The following is a 24,637-nucleotide window of genomic DNA, read 5'->3' as shown; positions in this document are numbered from 1 at the left end:
GTAGAGGACGCACCTTCGAGAAGATCGGGGAACCAGTAGTGATAATGTGGTGCTGCACATTGTGCTTCACTGGTTTGGAGAGACTACAGTTGGTAGTAATCTGGCTGAACTTTTGGAGAAGTGCCCGAACACGAGAGTCGGTAATGTCTTCTAAAAGAACGGAAAGATTATTGCCTGGGTGAGATACCATATGTCCCGACAAATTAAGGTTGGTCGTGGAATCTATAAGAGACTTGTTTTGCAAGTCCACCAGCAATCCATAGTGACACAGGAAGTCTGCGCCTAGTATGGGGAAGCTGACATCCGCCAGGATGAAACGCCACGAAAATGTCCTACGCAAGCCAAGACTCACGTCCACTTGCCTATACCCGTACGTGTTTATGCGGGAGGAATTTGCTGCCGCAAGTTTGAGCGGTTGAGGGAAAAGTTGATGTTGCCGAGGTACGGGAAGAACCGAAACCTCCGCACCAGTATCGATGAGGTAGCTGCGCCCGCTGAGGGGGTCGAAAATAGTTAGGCGACGTGGCGCTGCGTTCTGGGTGGCCGCCGCCAAGACCCCCCGCGGACCTAGTTTTTTGCGGTAGGAGAGAATCTACACGGTAGCGTACATCTTGTCGCTTTATCCCCGAATCTGCGGTGGTACCAGCAAATCCCTTGGTCCGTGGACTGTCTTGACGACCTGCTACCTGATCGCCCTTTTCGGGTGGCAGACCGCGAGCGTGCTCGCGATCTGGCGCCCGAACGCTGAGCGTCCAACGTCGCCCGCATCTCGGCCACACTGGCTGTTAAAGCGGCAATCTCGCGCCTCAAGTCACCCACCTCATCCGACGGTGGTTGAACGGCCGCCAAGGTTGGGCGTACGTACACCTCCTGGACCTGGTCGGCCGTCGCTGCCAGTTCCTCCAAGGAACCGGAGACGCAAGCGAGGTTCGCCTGGGTGCCCTCCGGGAGCCGACGCAGCCAGAGCGACTTGATCAGGTCGTCGCCGATCTTGCTCCCACCCAATTGCCTCATTTCACGAAGCAATTGGCTGGGAGTTCGATCACCCAACGTTAAACCCGCCAGCAAGTGGTCTAATTTTGCCGACTCGCTTGCCGACAGGCGCCTGATCAACTCGCTCTTGAGCTGCACGTACGATGCCGACTTCACTACGTCGGACACCAGAAGTATGGACTCTTCGTCCAGGCCGACCACCGCGTAGTTGAAACGGGTCGCGTCCGATGTGATGCCGGACATTTGGAACTGTGCTTCCAAATGCACGAACCACAGCTCGGGGTTCCGCCGCCAAAACGGAGGAACGCGTACGGCGAGGGCGGTCACTTGCGGGTCCGATGGGCCTGCCGCGTCTTTATTGTCAAACGACATTTTTCTTACCGAGAAGTACGAGATTGAGATGCAAACGCGGTGAGTTTATACTGAAACGCGGTGAACTTTACACCGACACGGCAGGCCGCACCCACAAATGCACGCACGAAACGAGAAAAAAAAACGACGACCGAAGCGGACGCTCTCCAGCGCAGACCAAAAACACCCAGGAAATGTAGAACCCGCGATGCGAAACTCTTCAATGCCGTCTCTTGCGGCGATTTTACTTTTATTATACTATATGTAAACAAAATAACTCGAAGAGAAAAAAAAAAAAAATGATAATAAATACTTAAACTTGAAATTTCCCTCTAAACGTGCGATGGATTCTTGACGGCGGCTCCGGTTACCTGCGGCGACGTCGTCCAAGTGAGCTGGTTGTCGTTGTGATTGCTGATGTTGCGACTGCTGCTGCCGTTGTTGTAAATTCTGTTGGAATTGCTGCTGAGTCGGTTGCTGTTGTGAGTTCTGCTGGTGCTGTTGCTGCAACTGCCACTGTTCAATTCGTTGCTGTAGATTTTACCACTGCTGTGCCGGGTTCTGTTGTTACTGTTGCAAATGACGTTGAATTGCTTGCTACTTTGGCGTTAGCTTTTCTTCGCTCGGCTCTAACTGGGTGCGTTGGTTGCCGTGTTTCCTTTCGGGGTCACCACTTTAGTTGGCTCTACTAGTGCCAGTAATTGTGCAATGCAGATACGCGCGTTGAAACCAAAACACACTCAAGCAAGGCAAAGGTTTCCTGTATTTCGGGCGATTGTAATTAAATTTACCTTCGAGCTTACTTTTTATAATATATATTTGAAATACAAATTTTACTTTAAGATGATATGTTTGGTTACAAGTCAACTGTACAAATGAAAATGAAACGTAAAATGAATGTGACCGACTTAGTCAGCGGTTGGCAACTTAATAATCAAAACGTTAGAGGCAGAAGAGAAGTCTCGCTTCATCTGTTTCTTTTCTGCCCCTAACTCATGGCACACTTTCCTCGCCGGTCCCCCACTCATGTGGCGTGTTCCGCAAAGTGGACAGATCCGCGCCATCTATTCGTTCGCATTCGCAACATTCGAAATAAATTTCGAATGCCGCGAATCCTGCCGCGCCACAGTGCAATTTCACTAAATTCGGCAGGATCATTGTTTATACTGTAGCCTACATTGCTGCAAAATTTTGTGATTCTAGGGTGAACTTAAGGGGGGTTTCCTGTCAATCACTGAAAATTATAGTAATACACTATTATTAACTTTATTTGAACAGGTATCAGTATGGAGGGTATTTCGGAGCCTAGGCACCATATAGTGGCAGCCCCCTGATTTTTTTCCGATTTTGACTATATTTGATGAAAAAAAAAATGTACACCCCCCTTTTGCATGTATGGGGACCCCCCTTAAATTCGTCGTAAAAGGATGTAACTCACTATATGCGTGAGCGTTCACAGCTCCCATGTTTCTACCAAACTTTGTGTCAATCGCTATAACCGTCTCCGAGAAAAATGCGTGTGCCGGACAGACAGACAGACAGACAGTAAACCGATTTTAATAAGGTTTTGTGTTTACACAAAACCTTAAAAAGGACTAGGGAGTAGTAGTCATAAATGGAATTTTAATATTTCATTCCAATGTCAATTATTCTCGTTAATTATGACGTCAGCATCTTATTTGTATTGCTTAGGATTCGGTAAATTCGCAGGAAATTGATAAGTTTGAACTGCTATAGCTTTGACACTAATAGATGTGGCATGGGCATGCACGAAACGGTCCTCTATGTCGGTGCGAAATTTAGTATTCCTAGGATGAACTTAAGGGGGGTTTTCAGTCTATTTCTAAAAGTTGGTAATATATTATTAGTAAGTTTATTTGAGCAGATATCGGAATGGGACATATTTTGAGGCCTAGATTTCATCTAAGCGCACTATCCTGATTTTTCTCGAATTTTTGGGCTGGGTAGTTTTCGAAAATGAGTCTTATCTCACTTTAAGTGCGTACCTTTTGACTCCTTACTCGCACATTTTGCAATCCGCGCCAAAACTAATGTCAGTTTCGAAAAGTACTAATTGAGACCTTTCATACACAACTATATTCGGTGAATTTTTTTTTTAAATCCCCCCTTTCCATGTATGGGGAGCCCCCCTTTAAACTCCACTAAAATTTATGTCACTCATTCAAGGATTTCTAAGTTCCCATCTAGCCATCAAATTTCGTTCGGATTGATTTAGCCGTTTTAGAGAAAAGTGCGTGTTACAGACAGACATAGACAGTGAATTGATTTTGATAAAGTTTTGTTTTACACAAAACCTTAAAAGCGAAAACTATTTCCGACCAAAACTTTTATTAGCAAAAACTATCCGAAAGCGTGACGATCTTAAAACAACGACTAACGGAACTGAACTAACTGAACTGGAACTTACGGTAGGAAATTGGGTAATTTAAGACGGCAAGAATTTCCGCGGATAAATGAATGCCAAACTGGAACGCGACGTCCGTTTTCGTTGCTGGAATTTTCTCAAGAAATTTCAGCAGCGTTGATTTGCTCGGAATGTTGGAATATTATACATAACTCAGTTTGGCTTATTTCCAACTTTAAGGTTCTTAGTACTGGCGCGATCCACTTGATGACGGACCGGACTAGTTGGGAAGCAACTTACTTCCACAGTTATGATCGACAGAACCATGAACCTTCTTCCTTAAACAAAATCTAAGCCGGTTTAGGCCTGGACTTCACTAGCCGGTTTTTGTTCTGATTATAATTCATACACATGTCGCTTGAATTTATGAAAGGGAACAAATACCAGGTTGTAGCTACGTCGGTCACAGTGCTCCACCCGAACCGCGACTATTATGTCAGTTTTTGATTGCCTTCGAGTTGTGACATAAAAATATTGCAACGAAATGTCAAATCAGCTGAGGAACAAACAGAATATTCCATTAAATCACATTGCATACAATACATACAATTACATAAATAATTACCTCCCCAAAATCTAGTTCTGACAAATAAACGCTCACAAGCAAAAAGGAACGACTTTGATCGCGCTCGTTGTCCGTGCGAACTCGTGGTGCTCGCGGGTGATATCGGAACGCCCCACTTGTAGTTTGAAAAAAATGTGAAGGAATATTTTGGGTTTTTCGTTATATACGAATAGAAAAATGTGCGTAGAAAGTTTCTCACATAAGATTAACACAAAACCTTTATTCCCAAAGCGCCAGCTTCCGTGTGAAGCGTATGCTTTCCAGTGCATTCCAGATCAAATTATTTGTGTAAATGTTTTTTGAAAAGTAGAAGACAATTGGATTTTTAACTATGTACACATGGGGCTGTGATGCACCCATCATTCCCCACATAGGGACCACCGTGAAGTGTTACTTCGCGCGGAGGATTGACACCTCCCTGTCATCGGAAAATTAGCCTGGGACCGTTTGAAACGTTATTTCGCGGTACTCCTTCGTGCTCCCCGGCTTAGAAGTCTTCAAGCCAGAGAATTTCTCTTATCAACGGGAGGTGCGAGGACAAAGAGACTTGTTAGTTTAGGAAACCCCCTGCCATCCGGTCCCTCCGTCAGTCGAGCTCAATCTTCTTTGTAACCAGTGGTGCCCAGACATAATGCGCAACTCTACTCCATCTACCTGCGCTCCCCAACATCTCTTTAACAATGTTGCCCAGAGAGAGCGCCGCTGTGTCTTCATAAAGCTGCTGACGAAAGCCATCCCGCCTTTCACTAAAGAAAAAGCTGTATTCGGCGTCGTCCGCCACTCCATTACAGAACACACAATGAAGAGATCATGCCTTCCCAACCTTGTGCAGGTAAGACTGAAAACCTGCAGGCCCACTTAAAAGCTGGGTAAGGAAGTACTCAACCTCAGCACAACGCGGGTCTAAATTGCCGATTATCCGCGCAGTCCATCTTCATCATCATTCTCGGCTCATTATACCATAAGAGTTGCTACTCGGTAAGGGTGCACCACATCTCTTAAATATTCGCATTCGAAACGGACTGCGTTGTTCTCATAAAAAGGCGTCTCCAACAGTCGCCGTCAACCGACCCAAGGCCGAGACGGCAGCTGTAGCCCTATCCACTACTGCTTTGATTTGCCCGAAGAAGCTCATCTCAAGTTTGCTTTGCGCTGTTCAACGTTGGGATCGGCAACAAGTGTTGCAACGTCCCCTGCATTATCGATCAGGCGCGACTCTTCTGGGATGTCGAGTCTTAGCAGTCTTAGCAGCAATTTCTGCCGTCCACCAATTATTAGAAGGGCTTGTCCCAGCTGAAACACCTCCGGGGCATTGAAGCCTCGCACGCTTTCGTTATCCGGCTCATCACTGGAATTAAGACAGTGTCAGCTACCAGCCCCAGAAAACACTCTCCAAAGCGACTCTGGCTGTTCCAAGATCCTTGACGAATATCCCGATGTTGTTGGGGAGTATCGGATTGGTGTACGCCAACAAGTAGCGTCAACCGCTTGTTACGATGCGAGTTAGGCGTTGCACCACCTTGGCCCCGACAGGCTGTCAACCAACTAAACTTACACGACAGGTTTCCCAGTCGTAAACACCGACTGCAGAATAGTAATTTCAATGGGATGGCACGTGCTGGAATTAACCCGAATGTTAGCAGTTCGGCGGACGACGGCCGGAGTTCTTGATTCACAAATACTACCTCCCTGTCGGACACAGAGGTTTTCTCACGAGCCTTGACTCAGTAGTCAAACAACTAAACTCACCCGTGGTAAGCTACTCTATTCATCATCATCATCAACGGCGCAACAACCGGTATCCGGTCTAGGCCTGCCTTAATAAGGAACCCCAGACATCCCGGTTTTGTGCCGAGGTCCACCAATTCGATATCCCTAAAAGCTGTCTTGCGTCCTGGCCTACGCTATCACTCCATCTTAGGCAGGGTCTGCCTCGTCTTATTTTTCTACCATAGATATTGCCTTTATAGACTTTCCGGGTGGGATCATCCTCATCCATACGGATTAAGTGACCCGCCCACCGTAACCTATTGAGCCTATTCAGTCACTTTTCTAAGTTTTATTATATTGTTTCGAATACAATTTCTAGTGAGCGTGATTTTCTTATGTTTTCATAATATTTATTATCTAAAATGATTGATTAAAATCTATCACTAAGTAGGCAAAGTACTATATACAATCGCACAAAGATCACTTTTTTATTTAGTGCTTACACCGCCGCGGTTGGGAACAGAAGAGACCGACTTATTTCCATGCGGTCCTTACTGTCCCAACCAACGGCATTTTTCCACCGCTAATTCTCCACTCCCCTGGTGCGTTCAGAAAATGAGTGAGTGGAGAGTTCGCCATCTACCCGTCCGCATCCGCAACATTCGAAATAAATTTCGAATGCCGCAGATCCTGCCGCGCCACATCACTCCGCCCCCAGACGAAACCTAGGGGGTTTCGGCGACGGATCCCGGAACTTCGTTCGCCGTTAATCCACAAAGCGGACACGACGCTGCTTCGGGGCGCACACGGGTTTCAGCCTGGACAAAGAGACCGCCTTTTTGTGACCACCGATCTCGAGCTGGAAGAAATGCTCTCCCCTCTCGAGAACGCGGTACGGGCCCTCATATGGAGGCTGCAGCGGCTTCCGGACGGCATCCGTCCTGATCAGCACGTGCGTGCATGTGTCCAGTTCCTTGGGCGAACAAGCAGGTATGGACGAGTGTCGAGTGGGTGGTGGCGCCTTGATGCGTCGGAGATTGTCCCTCAGCAGACGCACCAACCCCGACTCCGTGAGACCCGATCTCTTGTCGAAGACCGGATCGCTTGGGAGTCTTGGGTTCTCCCCGTATACCAGCTCCGCGGGGCTGGCAGCAAATTCCTCTCGGCGGGTTGTACGAAGGCCGAGTAGGACGAGAGGCAAGACTTGAGTCCAGGACGGGTCGTCGCGTGCCATAATGGCGGCTTTCAGCGTCCGGTGCCAACGTTCTAGCATCCCATTGGATTGCGGGTGGTATGCAGTAGTCCGCTGGCGTTTAAAACCCAGGAGTGTGCCTAACTCGGAGAAAAGGGTGGACTCAAATTGCATTCCCTGGTCAGTGATGACCACTGCAGGGACGCCAAAGCGAGGTATCCACTCTCGGCAGAGGGCTTCGGCACAAGATTGCGCCGTAATGTCTTTCAGAGGTATTGCCTCAGGCCACCGCGTGAACCTGTCGATGATTGTGAGGCAATACTTGTAACCGTGCGAGTCTCGCAAAGGCCCTATTATGTCGAGGTGTATGGTGTGGAAACGCTTGGTAGTGCGGGGGAATGAGCCCACTTCTTTCCTTACATGCCTGGAGACTTTACACTTCTGGCATGCGATGCACTCTCTGGCCCAGGAATTGATATCCTTGTTCATGGAGGGCCAGAAGTATTTTCCGGTGACTAACCGGTTTGTTGTCCTGATGCCGGGGTGCGCCAAGTCGTGAACTGCGTGGAACACTTCCTTGCGAAATGTGGCCGGAATGTATGGCCGAGGTCCCTTTTCCGAGTCTTCGCAGCAGAGCGAGAGGTTTGAGCCGAAGATGGGCAACTCCCGAAATTTGTATTTGGGGTTGGACTTGAGGCTCTGAAGTGCTGCGTCATCCACCTGCGCCTTGGCAATAGCCGAGAAATCGAGTGAGGCGGGGATGTTAACTTCGGAGACACGAGACAAAGCGTCAGCAACAATGTTGTCCTTCCCGGACACGTGCTGGATGTCTGACGTGAACTGGCTTATGAAGCTCAGGTGTCGAAGCTGACGTGGGGACGCTTTGTCGGGTTTTTGTTTCAAAGCATAAGTGAGAGGCTTATGGTCCGTGAACACTGTGAACGGCCTGCCTTCTAGGGAGAAACGGAAGTATTTGATGGACAAGTACGCGGCGAGCAGTTCGCGATTGTAGGTACTGTAGTTCCGTTGAGCGGGATTCAACTGTTTCGAGAAGAAGCTCAACGGCTGCCAAACTTGATCCACCTTTTGGTGAAGGGCAGCACCTACTGCGATGTCAGAGGCATCAACAAAAACGGCTAGGGGTGCATCTTGCTGAGGAAATGCCAAAAGTGTAGCATCGGCCAGTTGCTGTCGGGATTTGTTGAACGCGCGGACAGCCTCTTCAGACCACACAATCTCTCGTGTGTCTTTTGTTTTGGGGCCAGACAAGTACGCGTTCAAAACGGACTGGGATGGGCGGCCTTGGGCAGGAAACGACGGTAAAAGTTTAGTATGCCCAAGAACCTCCTCAACTCCCTCACTGTTTTTGGACGCGGGAAGCTTGTGATTGCTTGCACCTTGTCTGGGTCGGGCTGTATTCCTTCAGAGGAAATGGAGTGGCCGAGGAATCTCACCTGTTGTTGAAGGAATTTGCATTTCTCAACGTTTAGGACTAAACCGGCCTCAAGGAGACGTTGAAAAATGCACTCGAGATGGGCTAAGTGCTCAGACTCAGTGGAAGAAGCGACCAAAACATCATCCAAATAGACGAAACAGAAATCAAGGTTTCGCAGGACTGAGTGGATGAACCTTTGAAAGGTTTGCGCCGCATTGCACAATCCGAAAGTCATTCGGGTCAACTCGAAGAGTCCAAAGGGTGTGCATATTGCCGTCTTTGGAATGTCTTCAGGAGCTACTGGGATTTGGTGGTAGGCCTTGGCTAAGTCCAAGGTCGAAAAGATGCGGCAATTCGCGAGGTGATGCGCAAAGTCGTGGATGAGTGGAATCGGATATCGGTCAGGAACAGTCTGTGCGTTTAGCCTTCTGTAATCCCCACAGGGACGCCATTCGCCATTTGGCTGAGGGACCATATGTAAAGGGGAAGACAAACAGCTGTTTGAGGGCCTGCAGATACCCTGTTGAACAAGTTGTTCAAATGCTTTCCGCGCGATAGCCAGTTTCTGGGGTGGTAGAGGACGCACCTTTGAGAAGATCGGGGAACCAGTAGTATTTATGTGGTGCTGCACATTGTGCTTCACTGGTTTGGAGAGACTACAGTTGGTAGTAATCTGGCTGAACTTTTGGAGGAGTGTCCGAACACGAGAGTCGGAGATGTCTTCCAAAAGAACGGAAAGGTTATTGTCAGCGTGAGATACCATTTGGCCCAACGAATTTAGGTTGGTTGTGGGGTCTATAAGGGACTTATTTTGCAAGTCCACCAGCAACCCATAGTGACACAAGAAGTCTGCGCCTAATATGGGGAAGCTGACATCCGCCAGGATGAAACGCCACGGAAACGTCCTACGCAAGCCAAGACTCACGTCCACTTGCCTGTACCCGTATGTATTGATGCGGGAGGAATTTGCTGCCGCCAGTTTGAGGGGTTGTGGATATAGTCGATGATGCCGGGGTACGGGAAGAACCGAAAACTCCGCACCCGTGTCGACGAGATAGTTGCGTCTGCTGAGGGGGTCGAAAATAGTTAGGCGACGTGGCGCTGCGCTCTGGGTGGCCGTCGCCAAGACCCCCCGCGGACCTAGTTTTTTGCGGTAGGCGCGAATTTGCAAGGTAGCGTACATCTTGTCGCTTTATCTCCGAAGTTACGATGGTACCAGCAAATACCTTGGTCCGCAGGCTGTCTTGACGACCTGCTACCCGAACGCCCTTTTCGTGTGGCAGACCGTGAGCGAGCTCGCGATCTGGCGCCCGAACGCTGAGCGTCCAACGTCGCCCGCATCTCGGCCACGCTGGCAGTTAAAGCCGCTATCTCGCGCCGTAAGTCGCTCACCTCATCCGACTGTGGTTGAACGGCCGCTATGGTTGGGCGAACGTACACCTCCTGTACCTGGTCGGCCGTCGCTGCTAGTTCCTCCAAGGAACCGGAGACGCAGGCTAGGATCGCCTGGGTGCCCTCCGGGAGCCGCCGCAGCCAGAGCGACTTGATCAGATCGTCGCCGATCTTGCTCCCACCCAATTGCCTCATTTCACGAAGCAATTGGCTGGGAGTTCGATCACCCAACGTTAAACCCGCCAGCAAGTGGTCTAATTTTGCCGACTCGCTTGCCGACAGGCGCCTGATCAACTCGCTCTTGAGCTGCGAGTACGATGCCGACTTCACTACGTCGGACACCAGAAGTATGGACTCTTCGTCTAGGCCGACCACCGCGTAGTTGAAACGGGTCGCGTCCGATGTGATGCCGGACATTTGGAACTGCGCTTCCAAATGCACGAACCACAGCTCGGGGTTCCGCCGCCAAAACGGAGGAACGCGTCCGGCGAGGGCGGTCACTTGTGGGTCCGATGGGCCTGCCGCGTCTTTGCTGTCAAACGACATTTTGCTTACCGAAAAGTACGAGTTTGTGATGCAGACGCGGTGAGTTTATAATGAAACGCGGTGAATTTTACTCCGACACGGCAGGCCGCACCCACAAATGCACGCACGAACCGAGAAAAATGACGACCGAAGCGGACGCTCTCCAGCGCAGACCAAAAACACCAAGGAAACGGAGAACCCGCGATGCGAAACACCTCAACGCCGTCTCTTGCAGCGGCTTTAATTTTTATTATCACTTTTTAACTTTTAATATAATTAACAATTAGTGCGAATATTGCACAACTAATGATAACAATTAAATTTGATAAGGATATAAAATGAGTATAGAGATGAGATAATAATAATTTCACTTTTTAGGATAAAGTACAATAGTAACGACGTCGCAATAAATATAAACTAGTTCCTTCCGTGGATAAAATATGAAGCCTGAGATTTTCGCTACTTTCAAGCCGAGCTGGGGTCCTCCTCGACGGCGGCGCTGGTTCGAATTCGTCGGGCTGTAGCTGCGGCATTGGCGGTACTGGGGACGGCCGTTTGCTGCTGTTGTTGATCGTTGCCGCGACCACTCCTGTCCCTGCTGCGTGGCTCTGCCTGGGTGCACTGGGGGATTAGTTCGCTATGCGATGGCTGAGCGAAATGTTTTCATACAATCCCAGACGTTTTAGCGACGCAGCCCTCGACTCGTTTTCGGGCGAGAAAAGTGCAAATTCGATGAATGTGCTACGCGCACCGGACTGTAGACCGAGATTTTGGGAAAACACTGCGATCCTTTCCCTCTTCTGTAGTTTCTATCGGGGTCACCACTGTTCAGTCACTTTTCTAAGTTTTATTATATTGTTTCGAATACAATTTCTAGTGAGCGTGATTTTCTTATGTTTTCATAATATTTATTATCTAAAATGATTGATTAAAATCTATCACTAAGTAGGCAAAGTACTATATACAATCGCACAAAGATCACTTTTTTATTTAGTGCTTACACCGCCGCGGTTGGGAACAGAAGAGACCGACTTATTTCCATGCGGTCCTTACTGTCCCAACCAACGGCATTTTTCCACCGCTAATTCTCCACTCCCTTGGTGCGTTCACAAAATGAGTGAGTGGAGAGTTCGCCATCTACCCGTCCGCATCCGCAACATTCGAAATAAATTTCGAATGCCGCAGATCCTGCCGCGCCACATCACTCCGCCCCCAGACGAAACCTAGGGGGTTTCGGCGACGGATCCCGGAACTTCGTTCGCCGTTAATCCACAAAGCGGACACGACGCTGCTTCGGGGCGCACACGGGTTTCAGCCTGGACAAAGAGACCGCCTTTTTGTGACCACCGATCTCGAGCTGGAAGAAATGCTCTCCCCTCTCGAGAACGCGGTACGGGCCCTCATATGGAGGCTGCAGCGGCTTCCGGACGGCATCCGTCCTGATCAGCACGTGCGTGCATGTGTCCAGTTCCTTGGGCGAACAAGCAGGTATGGACGAGTGTCGAGTGGGTGGTGGCGCTTTGATGCGTCGGAGATTGTCCCTCAGCAGACGCACCAACCCCGACTCCGTGAGACCCGATCTCTTGTCGAAGACCGGATCGCTTGGGAGTCTTGGGTTCTCCCCGTATACCAGCTCCGCGGGGCTGGCAGCAAATTCCTCTCGGCGGGTTGTACGAAGGCCGAGTAGGACGAGAGGCCGCGCCACAGTATCACTCATAGATTTCGTCGTTATGTAGGCTACGGAATCGTCCATCCTCATGTAGGGGGCCGAGAATTCTTCTCTCGAGCGCGGCCAAGAGTTCGCAATTTTTCTTGCTAAGAACCCAAGTTTCCGAGGAATACATGAGGACTGGCAAGATCATTGTCTTGTACAGTAAGAGCTTTGACCCTATGGTGAGACGTTTCGAACGGAACAGTCTTTGTAAGCTGAAATAGGCTCTGTTGGCTCACAACAACCGTGCGCGGATTTCATCATCGTAGCTGTTATCGGTTGTAATTTTGGACCCTGTTGTATTCTCCTATCCTTATTCTTCTTCGTGTTTGTGTTTGACCAGTGCGGTTTGATGTTGTTGGTTGATTCGTCTTCGGTGCTGACGTTGCCACCATATATTTTGTCTTGCCTTCATTGATGTGCAGCCCAAGATCTCGCGCCGATTATCGCCTGCTCGATCTGGATGAAGGCAGTTTGTACGTCTCGGGTAGTTCTTCCCATGATGTCGATATCGTCAGCATAGGCCAGTAGTTGGGTGGACTTAAAGAGGATCGTACCTCTTGCATTTACCTCAGCATCATGGATTCTCGAGGGCAAGGTTAAAGAGGACGCATGATAGCGCATCCCCTTGCCGTAGACCGTTGTTGATGTCGAATGGTCTTGAGAGTGATCCTACTGCTTTTATCTGGCCTCGCACATTGGCCAAGGTCAGCCTAGTCAGTCTTATTAATTTCATCGGGATACCGAATTCTCTCATGGCCGTGTACAGTTTTACCCTGGCTATGCTATCATAGGCGGTTTTAAAGTCGATGAATAGATGGTGCAACTGTTGTGCATATTCCAACAGTTTTTCCATCGCTTGTCGCAAAGAGAAAATCTGATCTGTTGCTGATTTGCCTGGATTGAAGCCTCTTTGGTACGGGCCAATGATGTTCTGGGCGTATGGGGCTATCCGGTCTAGCAATATAGCGGAGAATATCTTATAGATGGTACTCAGCAACGTGATACCTTTATAATTATTGCACTGTGTAATATCCACTTGTTCCCTTCATCAGTACATGCTGAACTGACGAAGGAAACCGAAATATCAGTATTCGCAAGAATAAATATTTACACCAACGAAAAAGAAACAACAAGTTTTTTATTATTTCAAAATCCATAGAAGTTTTCCGTCGACACGTGCTTACACACCTCTGCGCTAACCAGGGACAGGAATGTGGGGGGTTCTTTGAACATGTCGATACTTTACGTGTCATCATGCAAAGATTCACGTGTCTTTGCCGGTGTGTCAGTCCGCACTGGGTCCTGAAAAATACTCAGAATAAACGAAAAGATGCTATAACTTTATAATAGTTTTATTTCCTTCCCTCTTCTCAGCGTTGTGTGTCATGCTATCCCTTATACCACTGGCAAACTTTGTACTTATAATATGATTTAAGGGAGACTAAATTTCTAAAATATGCTAATATAATATTATTAACTTAAATATTATATATTCCGAAATTTAAATTACCGATTCAAGCAAAATCGTGTTTCATGATACAACTAAGTAACTATCAATAAAAGCTAACTATCATAATTATGTAAGAAGGAGAACCAGAGGAAAGGAAATAAAATAATAACTAAAAATAATGAACAAAAAAAAAATAAATCCAACTCCGCCGTAGCCGGTCGCAAGCCTGGTTGTGAAAGGAGGAGGGATGGATAGCTTCAGTGTGAATGGCTGTACGCCACCGCGGCGTCTCAGGGGGTAGGCGAGGAGAGTGCAGAGACTTTGCAGTTTTGCAGATTACTCAATGAGGAACCTATCACCACACCTGGCAGTTATGTATAAAATGCACCACCACAAAGGAGAAGAATAATATTCCGGCACGGATAACTACAATCATTTATGCATTGTGGTGCAGTCGCGGCTATCAGATTGCGGAGTCAGAGTATTCGCTTTCGCGTTATTGGTTGGAGTAACAGAAGAAATCAGCCATGGAGAATTTGTCTGCAACACCGGCTTGACACACAAAGGCTGATTCAAATCGGCACTGGCAATGCAGCAACAGACGGGTGAAAGTGCAGAGTGTTTACAGGAACTACGCCATTCCAGTGAGATACCCGTAGTTGGAAATCTGGATACATTAAACAGAAACTTTCTCTCATATGCAGTCGGTTACGAAGGTAAGGCGAAAGTCACTCCAGACGTGTTCAGAATGCAACGTACGTGAGGAATTCCAACAGAGCGTCCATACAGGACAGTTTTCGGTGACGGAAGCGAAAGAATATTGGGTTGAATTTTAGGGGTTACTCGCCCAGCATGCTGAGTAGATCACCGCCGAAAGCACCCACCATGCCACCATGCCAATTTTGCCGTTTTTAAGGTTTTGTGCGAAACAAAACTATTAGAATCGAGGCAACGTCTGTGTGTCTTTCTGTCTGTCACGCCCGATTTATTCGGAAACGGCTGAAACGATTGTCATGAAAAGTGTAACAGGTCTCATTCTCAGGACCTATCCAACCGAAAAATCTGAAGAAAATTACAGTGGTGCATCTCAATGTAGTCTAGGCTACAAAATACACCTCGTTCCGATGTTTTTGCCGTAAACCCCCCTTAAGTTCATGTTAGAACTACAAAATTGGGCATAATATAAGGCATCACTTTGGGAAGTTTGAAGAAAATCCAACCATTATTAACAAAGTTACAGAGTTTAAAACTTTTACATTTTGTGTGAATTTCGTGTATTCTACAATGTGTTTGACGTCATTATAAAGATCAATTCGTCAATACCTTAATAAAGTAACCTATTGTGAATGGGAGGTCGCAGGGAAACATTTAGTTTTAGTTTTTTAATCATTTAAATATCAATATCAATTACTCCAGGCTGACATATCTATGTATCTATATGTATATGTAAATGAAGCTTTGGGTAGTGCCTAATTTAGATAGATATATTTGTACATTGAAAAAGCGGTATTCAATATACGTACTTTATATGTACATATGTATTGTAATGATTAGAGTGGAAATAGGAGATCAGGTCGATCATCCTGAGTGGCCGATAACGACCTAGAGGGCAGAACTACCCCAAAAATCTAAACAAATTGGCTAAATTGACCGTGAAGGTCCGCCCACAAAGATTGAAGCTCCATCAAAGTGCTCGGTCGACACGTTCTTGCACGCCTCTGTGCTAGCCAGGCTCGGGAATGTGGGGGGTCCTTTGAGCGCTTTGATCCCTCACGCTTATTTGTAATGATACGAGTAGATAGAGGAGATCAGGTCGATCATCCTGAGTGGCCGATAACGACTTGGAGGGCAGAGCTATCCCAAAAATCTAAACAAATTGGCTAAATTGACCGTGAAGGTCCGCCCACAAAGATTGAAGCTCCATCAAAATGCTCAGTCGACACGTTCTTGCACGCCTCTGTGCTAGCCAGGCTCGGGAATGTGGGGGGGTCCTTTGAGGGCTTTGACCCCTCACGCTTCACTACTACAAAACAACGTGTCTATTCCGATGCGTGGGTCCGCACCGGATTCTAAAATAGACGTTAATCAGGATTTCGCGACGGCCTATCGAATGATAAACAGAACGCGAACTAAATTGGACCTTCACGGTCAATTTAGCCAATTTGTTTAGATTTTTGGGATAGCTCTGCCCTCTAGGTCGTTATCGGCCACTCAGGATGATCGACCTGATCTCCTCTATCTACTCGCATCATTACAAATGGCGCCCAACGTGGGGCCCAACATTTCCAGGATTCAGACATAATTTCTTATTTGCAGGTTTCCTGAATCAAGTGGAAGATAGCCTATTCCGGCTCACAACTTCGTTTGGTGGTGTCGGATAGAGAATCAATAGATTCTCAATATTGTTCCCGGCTAGGCTCCACGTACACTTGCCTTCAGATTTCTAGTTTTAGGTTTCACGCCTTTTTCCCCGGAAGCAAGTGTTCCTAAGCCTCGATTTCCTTTCCCACCTTGTAACGTAGAGTTTCCTGTCCTATCCTTGGTAGAATACCATCAGAGCTAGCCGTTTGTTGTGTTTGTCTTGAGATTTAACGTCTCGTAGGTGATTGCCTCCCGGAAGCCTCTGGATCTACGGGCCTTTGCGGCTATAAGCTGAAAGGTATTGCCGTCCGAGCTTCTGAGGAGTGTCCTTCCCTACCTTTATGTGAAACGGCTATCTCTTCGTTTCAGAATTTGAAGAAAATTAAATATTCTTTCTTCTTCGTAGGGATGAAGTGACGGGTGAGATGAGTCCTTGATGGAATACGGAGGTAGTCGGCTATATGCTGTGCCGTTCCGTCCTCAATGATTCATCTTCACTTTGTTCTCTAACTCCAGACGAGGAAGATTGAATTCTCGCGATACCTTTTTGCTTGTTTTTTTTTATATTCTGCGACGGGGAGCAACTCGATTGTTGTCTCTTCATGAAAAAAAACAAGTCGGAATACCGGAAGCTCACGCTTCGGATATAAAGGTTTTGTGTTCATTTTATGTAAGAAATTTCAACGCACATTTTTCTATCCGCATATAGCTACAAATCCAACATAATCCTTCATATTTTTCCAAACTACGAGACATACGTACATATTACAGCCAAAGATATTACGCTCACCTTAAACAAACAAACTGCCTATTTCCAAATACTGTACACACATATGCACGTATATAAATTGATCGTACCCGTATTTCCGATTTACTTCTTATATCTATTTGAATTAGGCACTACCCGCAAAGTTCATTAGCACGCATATATTATATACCTACATGCAAACATGTCTGGTTGGCAAATAACTAAAAAACTAAAACAAAATAATTCTCTGCGACCCAATTCATAAGAACTCATTTCGTTGTGGTATTGACGAATTGATATATCATGATGACGTCATGCAGGTTGTAGACTGCACGAAATTCACAAAAAATTGTAAAGTTTCACCCCCTATAACTTTGTTAATAATAATTGGACTTTCTTCAAACTTGACCAAATTGTGCCTTATGTTCTTCATTACACGCATGCCAAATTTTGTACTTCTGAGGTGAACACAAGGGGGGTGCCGGGTAAATTTCTAAAATGTGGAAATATACTATTATTAACTTTATTTGTGCAGGTATCGGAACCGGATATATTTTGAGGCCTAGATTTCGTAAAGATGCACCACTATAATTTTTTTCAGATTTTTCGGTTGGATAGGTTCTGAGAACGAGACCTGTTACACTTTTTGGGGGTCATATTTTGAGCCCTCACTCCTCCATGTTTCACCCAATGTCAAATATTGAACCAGTTTCGGAAAGTGCTAATTGAGACCTACCTTCATTTGGTATCCCACAAAAATTTTCACCCTCCATTCACATGTATGGGGAGCCCCCCCCCCCCCCTTAAACTTAACACAAAATGGCGTCAGTTGCTGCATGTAAAGGGAACGGCAGATTACATACTCCTACCAATTTTCGTGACAATCGGTCCAGCCGTTTGCGAATAAATCGGGTGTGATAGACAGACAGACAGAGAGACAGACAGACGGACAGACAGATTGGACTCACAAAATCATATGGGATATCCGGAAATGGATCGAACGACCTCACGGCGAAGTAGATTTCGACCTAACTCAATTCTTGAGCGGACACGGAGGCTATCGTGCATATCTGTATCGATTTGGGCGTGATGATTCGCCATATTGCCCACAGTGTGCAAACATTCCAGAGGACGCAGAACATGTCTTTTTTCACTGCCCCAGATTCGAAACCCAAAGGGCTACATTAGAAGCTACAACCGGGGAGCACTTTACACCCGAAAATATCATGGAGCTTATGGTGAAAGCCAAGGGGATATGGACCGAAGTTGAAAAAGTTATTGCAGCCATCGGAAAGAAGCTTAGGCAGGAGGAAGTCATCCGAAAGAATGAACGCGAGAGGAACACGAATGTTGACATGAGCGCAGAATAAATTCTGATCCAGCCCCGCGACGTAATACCAAATGGGAGTCCCGCGGGGAGAGTGGAAGGAGAAGGAGGTGGTTTTAGTGGGTAAGAGTCCCACATAACCGTGTGGCAGGAGCCTGCAGTAGCTTTTGAAGCTTTCCACCTTCCATCGGGAAAAAAAAAAAAAAAAAGACGGACAGACAGACACCGTCTCGATTCTAATAAGGTTTTGTTTCACACAAAACCTTAAAAACACTGTGTGTAGAAGTTTTCTGCACACAGATGAAAAAAATTTATGAGGTTGGGATGGCTTTTTGGTCATCCGAGAGTTTTGCGGGAGTTAATTACAGGAATTGTTGGTTGGAGGAGGTTGAAGCGGCGCATGGAAAAGAAGAAGGTGGAGGAGCGTTGAAGGAGTGCGCAAGAGAGTGGTTGGCTGGAGGGGGTTGAAGCGGTGCATGGAAAAGAAGAAGGCTGGAAGAGGTTGAAGCGGTGCATGGAAAAGAAGAAGGTGGAGAAGCGTTGCAGGAGTGTGCAAGAGAGTTGTTGGCTAGAAGAGGTTAAAGCGGTGCATGGAAAAGAAGAAGGTGGAGCGTTGAAGGAGTGCGCAAAAGATTTGTTGGCTGGAAGAGGTTGAAGCGGTGCATGAAAAGGAAGAAGGTGGAGGAGCGTTGAAGGAGTGCGCAAGAGGAGGTTGTTGGCTGGAGGAAGGAAGAGGGTCTTTTCTGAGGGAGTGGAGGAGTCCGGCGACAAACAAAGGAAGTGAAGTTTTGAGAAGAAAGGGAGAGTGCTTTGTTGTGGCTAAGAAACGTGCGGATACAAAATACTGAGGAGAACAAAAAACTTAAAAAGAAAAAAGTAAATAAGTGAAAAAGAACATAGGTTTATACTTAATTTGAAATTACATTGGAATGGAGGAGGAGAATTGGTGGAAAAATTATTTATGTGAATTTTGCGTTTTCGTTAATGCTCTAACCGGAAATATTTGAAATGCGAATTAGAATAAATCTAAAATTAAACAAGCACAGTGCACAAGAGTGAAAATTACGGCTTTAGGTAGTTTTTATATTGAATTAAAAATGTTCATAACTATATTTAGAGAAAAACACAGAGCATGCGCAACGGCGAAAGCTGCTAGCTGCATAACTTGCACTTAGAGTTGTTAATATATGCATATATATATTATAATCGTTTTCCATGCAAGAGAGAAGAGACTTGGTTTTTTTTTAATACAAAAGCAGAAGAGGCAGAAATTGATCATTAATTTCCTAATTCTTGTATTTAAGCAATTACTTAAAAATAGAGAGTAAACAATTTTGAACAAAGTAAACCAGCATCAATCCGAGCTCGGAGTGGCGACCTGGGTGAGTCATTGTTTTTATTTTCTTTTTTATTCTTTTTTTTTAATTATTTTATTCTTTGAATTTTACCTATTGTTTATTTTTATTTTCATTTTTTTTGCTATAATTAATGTTATGAAGTTTGCTGGAACAATGAACAATGATGCGTGAATAGTCTAATCATAGTTTGAGGACTTCTTCCTTTTCGTATCCTCTTTTCTCCCCTCTTTTTTAAAGGGACATCCTCAAAATGAATAACTGGCCTGAGGATGTCGAGGAAGGGTGGGAACCTCAGGGGCCGCGCCTCGTACAAGATCCGAGGCGGTGATCCGTCCTGGATCTTCCCCTCCTTGATCGCGGCACTCGGGTCCGGAGACTTACGGCTCCACGCCCGTGGTCGAGCCGTTTTTTTTTCTTTTCCTTTCTATTTTCCAATTTAGTTCGCGTTCTGTTTATCATTCGATAGGCCGTCGCGAAATCCTGATTAACGTCTATTTTAGAATCCGGTGCGGACCCACGCATCGGAATAGACACGTTGTTTTGAGTACTGAAGCGTGAGGGATCAAAGCGCTCAAAGGACTCCCCCACATTCCCGAGCCTGGCTAACACAGAGGCGTGCAAGAACGTGTCGACCGAGCACTTTGATGGAGCTTCAATCTTTGTGGGTGGACCTTCACGGTTAACTTAGCCAATTTGTTTAGATTATAGGGGATAGCTCTGCTCTCTAGGTCGTTATCGGCCACTCAGGATGATCGGCCTGATCTCCTATTTCCACTCGTATCATTACAGTATTCTTTTAAGCACGAAGTATATGTACAGTATTCGGTCATAAGCAATGTTTATTTGCTTGGGGTGAGGGTCTGTAATATGTACATATTTCTTGTAGTTTGGAAAAAAAACATGAAGGAATATTTTGGGCTTTTAACCATATACGAATAGAAAAATGTGCGTAGAAAGTTTCTCACATTAGATTAACACAAAATCTTTATACCCAAAGCGCCAGCTTCCGGTAAATTTTTACCGAGGAGGAGGTTCCCCTCGAAGAACTGGAATGGTCCCGGTGTGGATCGGGTGCAAAATTTCTGCTATAAAGAATTTAGCATTTTACACAGTCGGTAGGCACATAGCATAAATCAGGTTATTAGTCGGCCGGAGGGGGGAGGCGGGAATTACCTACCTTATCCCTAAAAAGGGCACGGTACAGGACCCCGCAGACGCAAGTTCGATCACTTCCATACCAACCCTCTACAAACTCATAAAGCCCGTTATTAGTGGAAGGGCCAATACGCACCTCGAGATCAACAGCATTCTGAATTCTGCATTCTTGCAAAAAGTCACTCAGTATCGACTAGGTAGTTGTAGGATAAGCAACTAGATGAAACCTTTAGTTGCTATATCGATTATGACAAGGCTTTCGACAGCATCCCGCATACCTGTCTAATCGATGTCCTATGTCTGTATCGCATTGATCCGAAAACAATAAAGTTTTAGCCAACAGTAATGGAAGGGTGGCATACCAGTTTGTCAATGAGTTAATCTGAGGGTACTAATACCTCAGACTCTATCCATATACGGAGACGCGTCCTTCAGTGGGATTCGTTGAGACCCCTTTGGTTTTGCATTGCACTTTTCAGGACTACTGAATGATGCTAAAGGGCATGATTTCGCAATAAAATACGGCCTACGCGCTAAATGTGAGCTGACACATTTGACTTAGCGCAACAACATCATCGTCAAGTCGACTCCTAGCGCTAGCTTATTTTTACAGGAAGGAGTAGGCGAGTTCCTTGCATGCGGCTGTTTGTAAGGCGGACTGTCGGCTGACTCCACTTAACTTGAAGGATCGATCTTTCAATCCTCTGAGTGATGTGAAGTCGGACCAAGAGCGGATCAATGAATCGAAATCAAAGGCAATGCACGGTAAACACGCAAACTGTCTTTGGAAGCCATTTGTCGATTTGCATTTGTCGAACAGATGACTGTGTGCTGGCGAGCTTTACTGAGACAGAGGGGCTCATGTGTGCCATTCAGGACAGCTGGTGGTAGAAGGATGTCACTCACTGCATGTCTGGGCGTTCACAGTTCCTACCTTCTCACCAAATTTCGTGTCAATCGATATAGACGTTTCTGAGAAAAGTACATGTGACAGACTGACAGATAGACAGACATTGAACCGATTTTGCAAACAAAACCTAAAAACGATTGTGCATACTGTTGCGTATTGGAATTATCACACTCAGAAATATACCGGTCCGAATGTAGGAACTGTCAATTATATGGGCACCGTTCATCCCGTTGCCATCTACGAGCGCAATCCCTCGTTTGTAGTGGACAACACAATATGTACCGTCAAGGAAAATCAAACAAATAAAGTCGAATGCACCAGCGGCATTTATTGAACGACACCAATTGTTCTAAGAGATTGAAGTATAACAAAATAACAAAAAAATTGGCTGGACCGAATAGAAATATTAGAATCATAGTATCATTGTTTGTGTCTAAAGCTTTTGAAGTTTGACAGCAAAGTTTCCCCTTTCTCTCCAAAAATGTGGTCATAACAGCTCCGCTCAGCAAAGATAGCAGCCAACCTAGTGTTCGGCTACAACTGTTCACATCAAATGATTTAACCAAAATAGCAGCAGAACTAGTTAAGAATTTAGCTAATTGTAAACCCGTGTGGATCAGTAAAACGCTCTTTTTAGATTTACTGTTAGGTATATCTATGGCTAGGAGAATAAGTCTGTCACCATGGAAACACAAAGCATCAAAAGTAGAATTACCGAAACATATAACTTTGTCAATTCACTTAATATAGAACTTTGTGCTACTATAGAAATTAGGCTAAATACCACCGACAAATTGCATTTTAATGGGTATAAAATATACAGAAACGGCAGAGAAGGCGTTAGAGGACAAAGTGGTGCACTCTGCGTTAAAAATTCGATTCAGCTTTCAGCACTATTACTCCTCAAGACTGAAATCATTGAGGCTGTTCGGATTAAATTATCGGGCCCAACTATTCATTTATTTACTGTTTACTTTCCAGGAACGAAACTTACTCGAGAAAAATTAGACTCCTTCAAAAGGGATATTGAGCTTCCCACATTCGATAAGAAATTTTTATTCTGTGGAGACTTAAACGCTAGGCATAGGCTATGGAATTGCACAAGAGCAAACAAGGCTGGCAAGATCCATTTTGATTTAGTTTGAGAACGAATCTTGCTAATCCATGCCTCTCATTTTCACACCTTCTACGCGGGCAATGGCTATGGTTCGACGTTCGACTGTTTCCTTAGCGATGTTAAAAGCCATATAGGCAACGTGAGAGTCTTATGTCCGCCGAATTCGCATCTTCTAGTCATTACTTCCATTGGACTCGATGAATCCATTCCCGCTTCCGAAATGCCTTGCTTTAATCGCGCAAATTGGAGTGCATTTAGAAAATTGAAATCCCTAAACGTAGGCAATATCAGGGAATCCCACATTATTGGCAACATATTATCTATTTTTACTAGTAACTTCCTGAACCCAATTCATAACAAAACAAGTCAGGAAACCGGAAGTTGGGCGCTTCAGGTATTTTTGCTTCTTCGGTGAGCATATTTATGTGTAGAACTATTCCATTTGTACGTAGCCCGTTATGTATTTGCATTTACAGGGGAGAGTCAACTTTAAGCTACTGTAACTTTGTTAGTAACAGTGTGATTTTGATCAAACCTGGGGATAATATGCTTCATATTATATTTTATACAACCACCACCTTTTATAACTCTGGGATAAACTTAAGGGGGGTTTCACTCAATTTCCCCAAAAATATGGTAATGTACTATTATTAACTTAATTTGAATAGATATCGTTATGGAGAGTATTTTGCGGCCTAGGCACTACATAGAGGCAACTTCATTATTTTCTTCAGATTTTTCGGTTGGGTAGTTTCTGAGAATGGATCCCTTAAAGAAATCATCAATTTCCACCCCTCCCACTCCCCGCTTTTTTAACAAATCTCAAAACTAAGGCCGGCTTCGTAAAGTACTAACCGAGACCTTTCATTTGATACCTCACATGACTACATTCGGTGAAAAAAAATTTACACCCTTCTTTTATATGTATGGGGACCCCCCTAAATTCAACCTAGAAGGATATCACTCACTGCATGTCTGTCACAGTTCCCACCTTGTCACCAAATTTCGTGCCAATCGGTACAGCCGTTTCTGAGAAAATTGCTTGTGACAGACAGGCAGACAGACAGACAGACAGGCAGACGGACAGACAGACAGACATTGAACCGATTTTAATAAGGTTTTGTTTTGCAAACAAACCTTCAACAAATCGGGAAACCGGAGCTGGGCGCTTCAGGTATGAAAGGTTTTGTTTGTTTCTTGTGTGAGTATCTTTGAGTGTAGAACTATCCCATTTGTGCGTAGCCCGTTAAGAATATGCATTTAGCATCTCAGATTTAGTACTTCGGGTTGTAAATTTACACGGTAAAGACAACTTTGAGCTACTGTAATTTTGTTAATAATAGTATGATTTCGATCAAACTTGGGGATAATATGTCTCATATTATATTTCATACTACTACCAACTTTCATAACTCTGAGATAAACTTAAGGGGGGTTTTACTGAATTTTCCCAAAAATATGGTAATATACCATTAATAACTTAATTTGAAGAGATATAGACATGGAGAGTATTTTGAGACCTGGGCACCGTATAGAGGCAGCTTCATGATTTTTTTCAGATTTTTCAGTTGGGTAGTTTCTGAGAATGGGTCCGTCTAAGAACTAATCGAGGTCTTTCATTTGATACCCCACATGACTACATTTGGTGAAAAAACTGTTTACACCCCCCTTTTACATGTATGGGCCCCCCCCTAAATCTCAACGTAGAAGAATATCACTTACTGCATGTCTGGGAGTCCACGGGTCCCACCTTCTCACCAAATTTCGTGTCAATCGGTATAGCAGTTTCTGACAAAAGTGCCTGTGACAGACAGACAGACAGACAGACTGACTGACAAACAAACAGACAGACAGCCTGTGAGGAGTCGCCAGATCTCCCATCAGGCGCGACCCCAGGTGGCGGATAGGG

The 24,637-nt window shown here is 45.6% G+C and overlaps 1 protein-coding gene across 1 annotated transcript in view; it reads right to left on the bottom strand.

The window, feature by feature from the left end:
- LOC119658004 overlaps positions 1–24,637 on the bottom strand; it is a 70,177-nt gene that overhangs the window by 26,333 nt on the left and 19,207 nt on the right. Inside the window, exon 4 of the mRNA XM_038065262.1 lies at positions 1,716–1,860. Within this exon, the coding sequence (XP_037921190.1) occupies positions 1,716–1,860 (145 nt within the window). The remainder of the gene's footprint in view (positions 1–1,715; positions 1,861–24,637) is intronic.

The sequence above is a fragment of the Hermetia illucens genome, chromosome 1 (assembly GCF_905115235.1).
Source record: "Hermetia illucens chromosome 1, iHerIll2.2.curated.20191125, whole genome shotgun sequence".
NCBI lineage: Eukaryota > Metazoa > Arthropoda > Insecta > Diptera > Stratiomyidae > Hermetia > Hermetia illucens.
The sequence above is the reverse complement of the archived record's forward strand: the minus strand, read 5'-3'. Positions and strand labels throughout refer to the sequence as shown.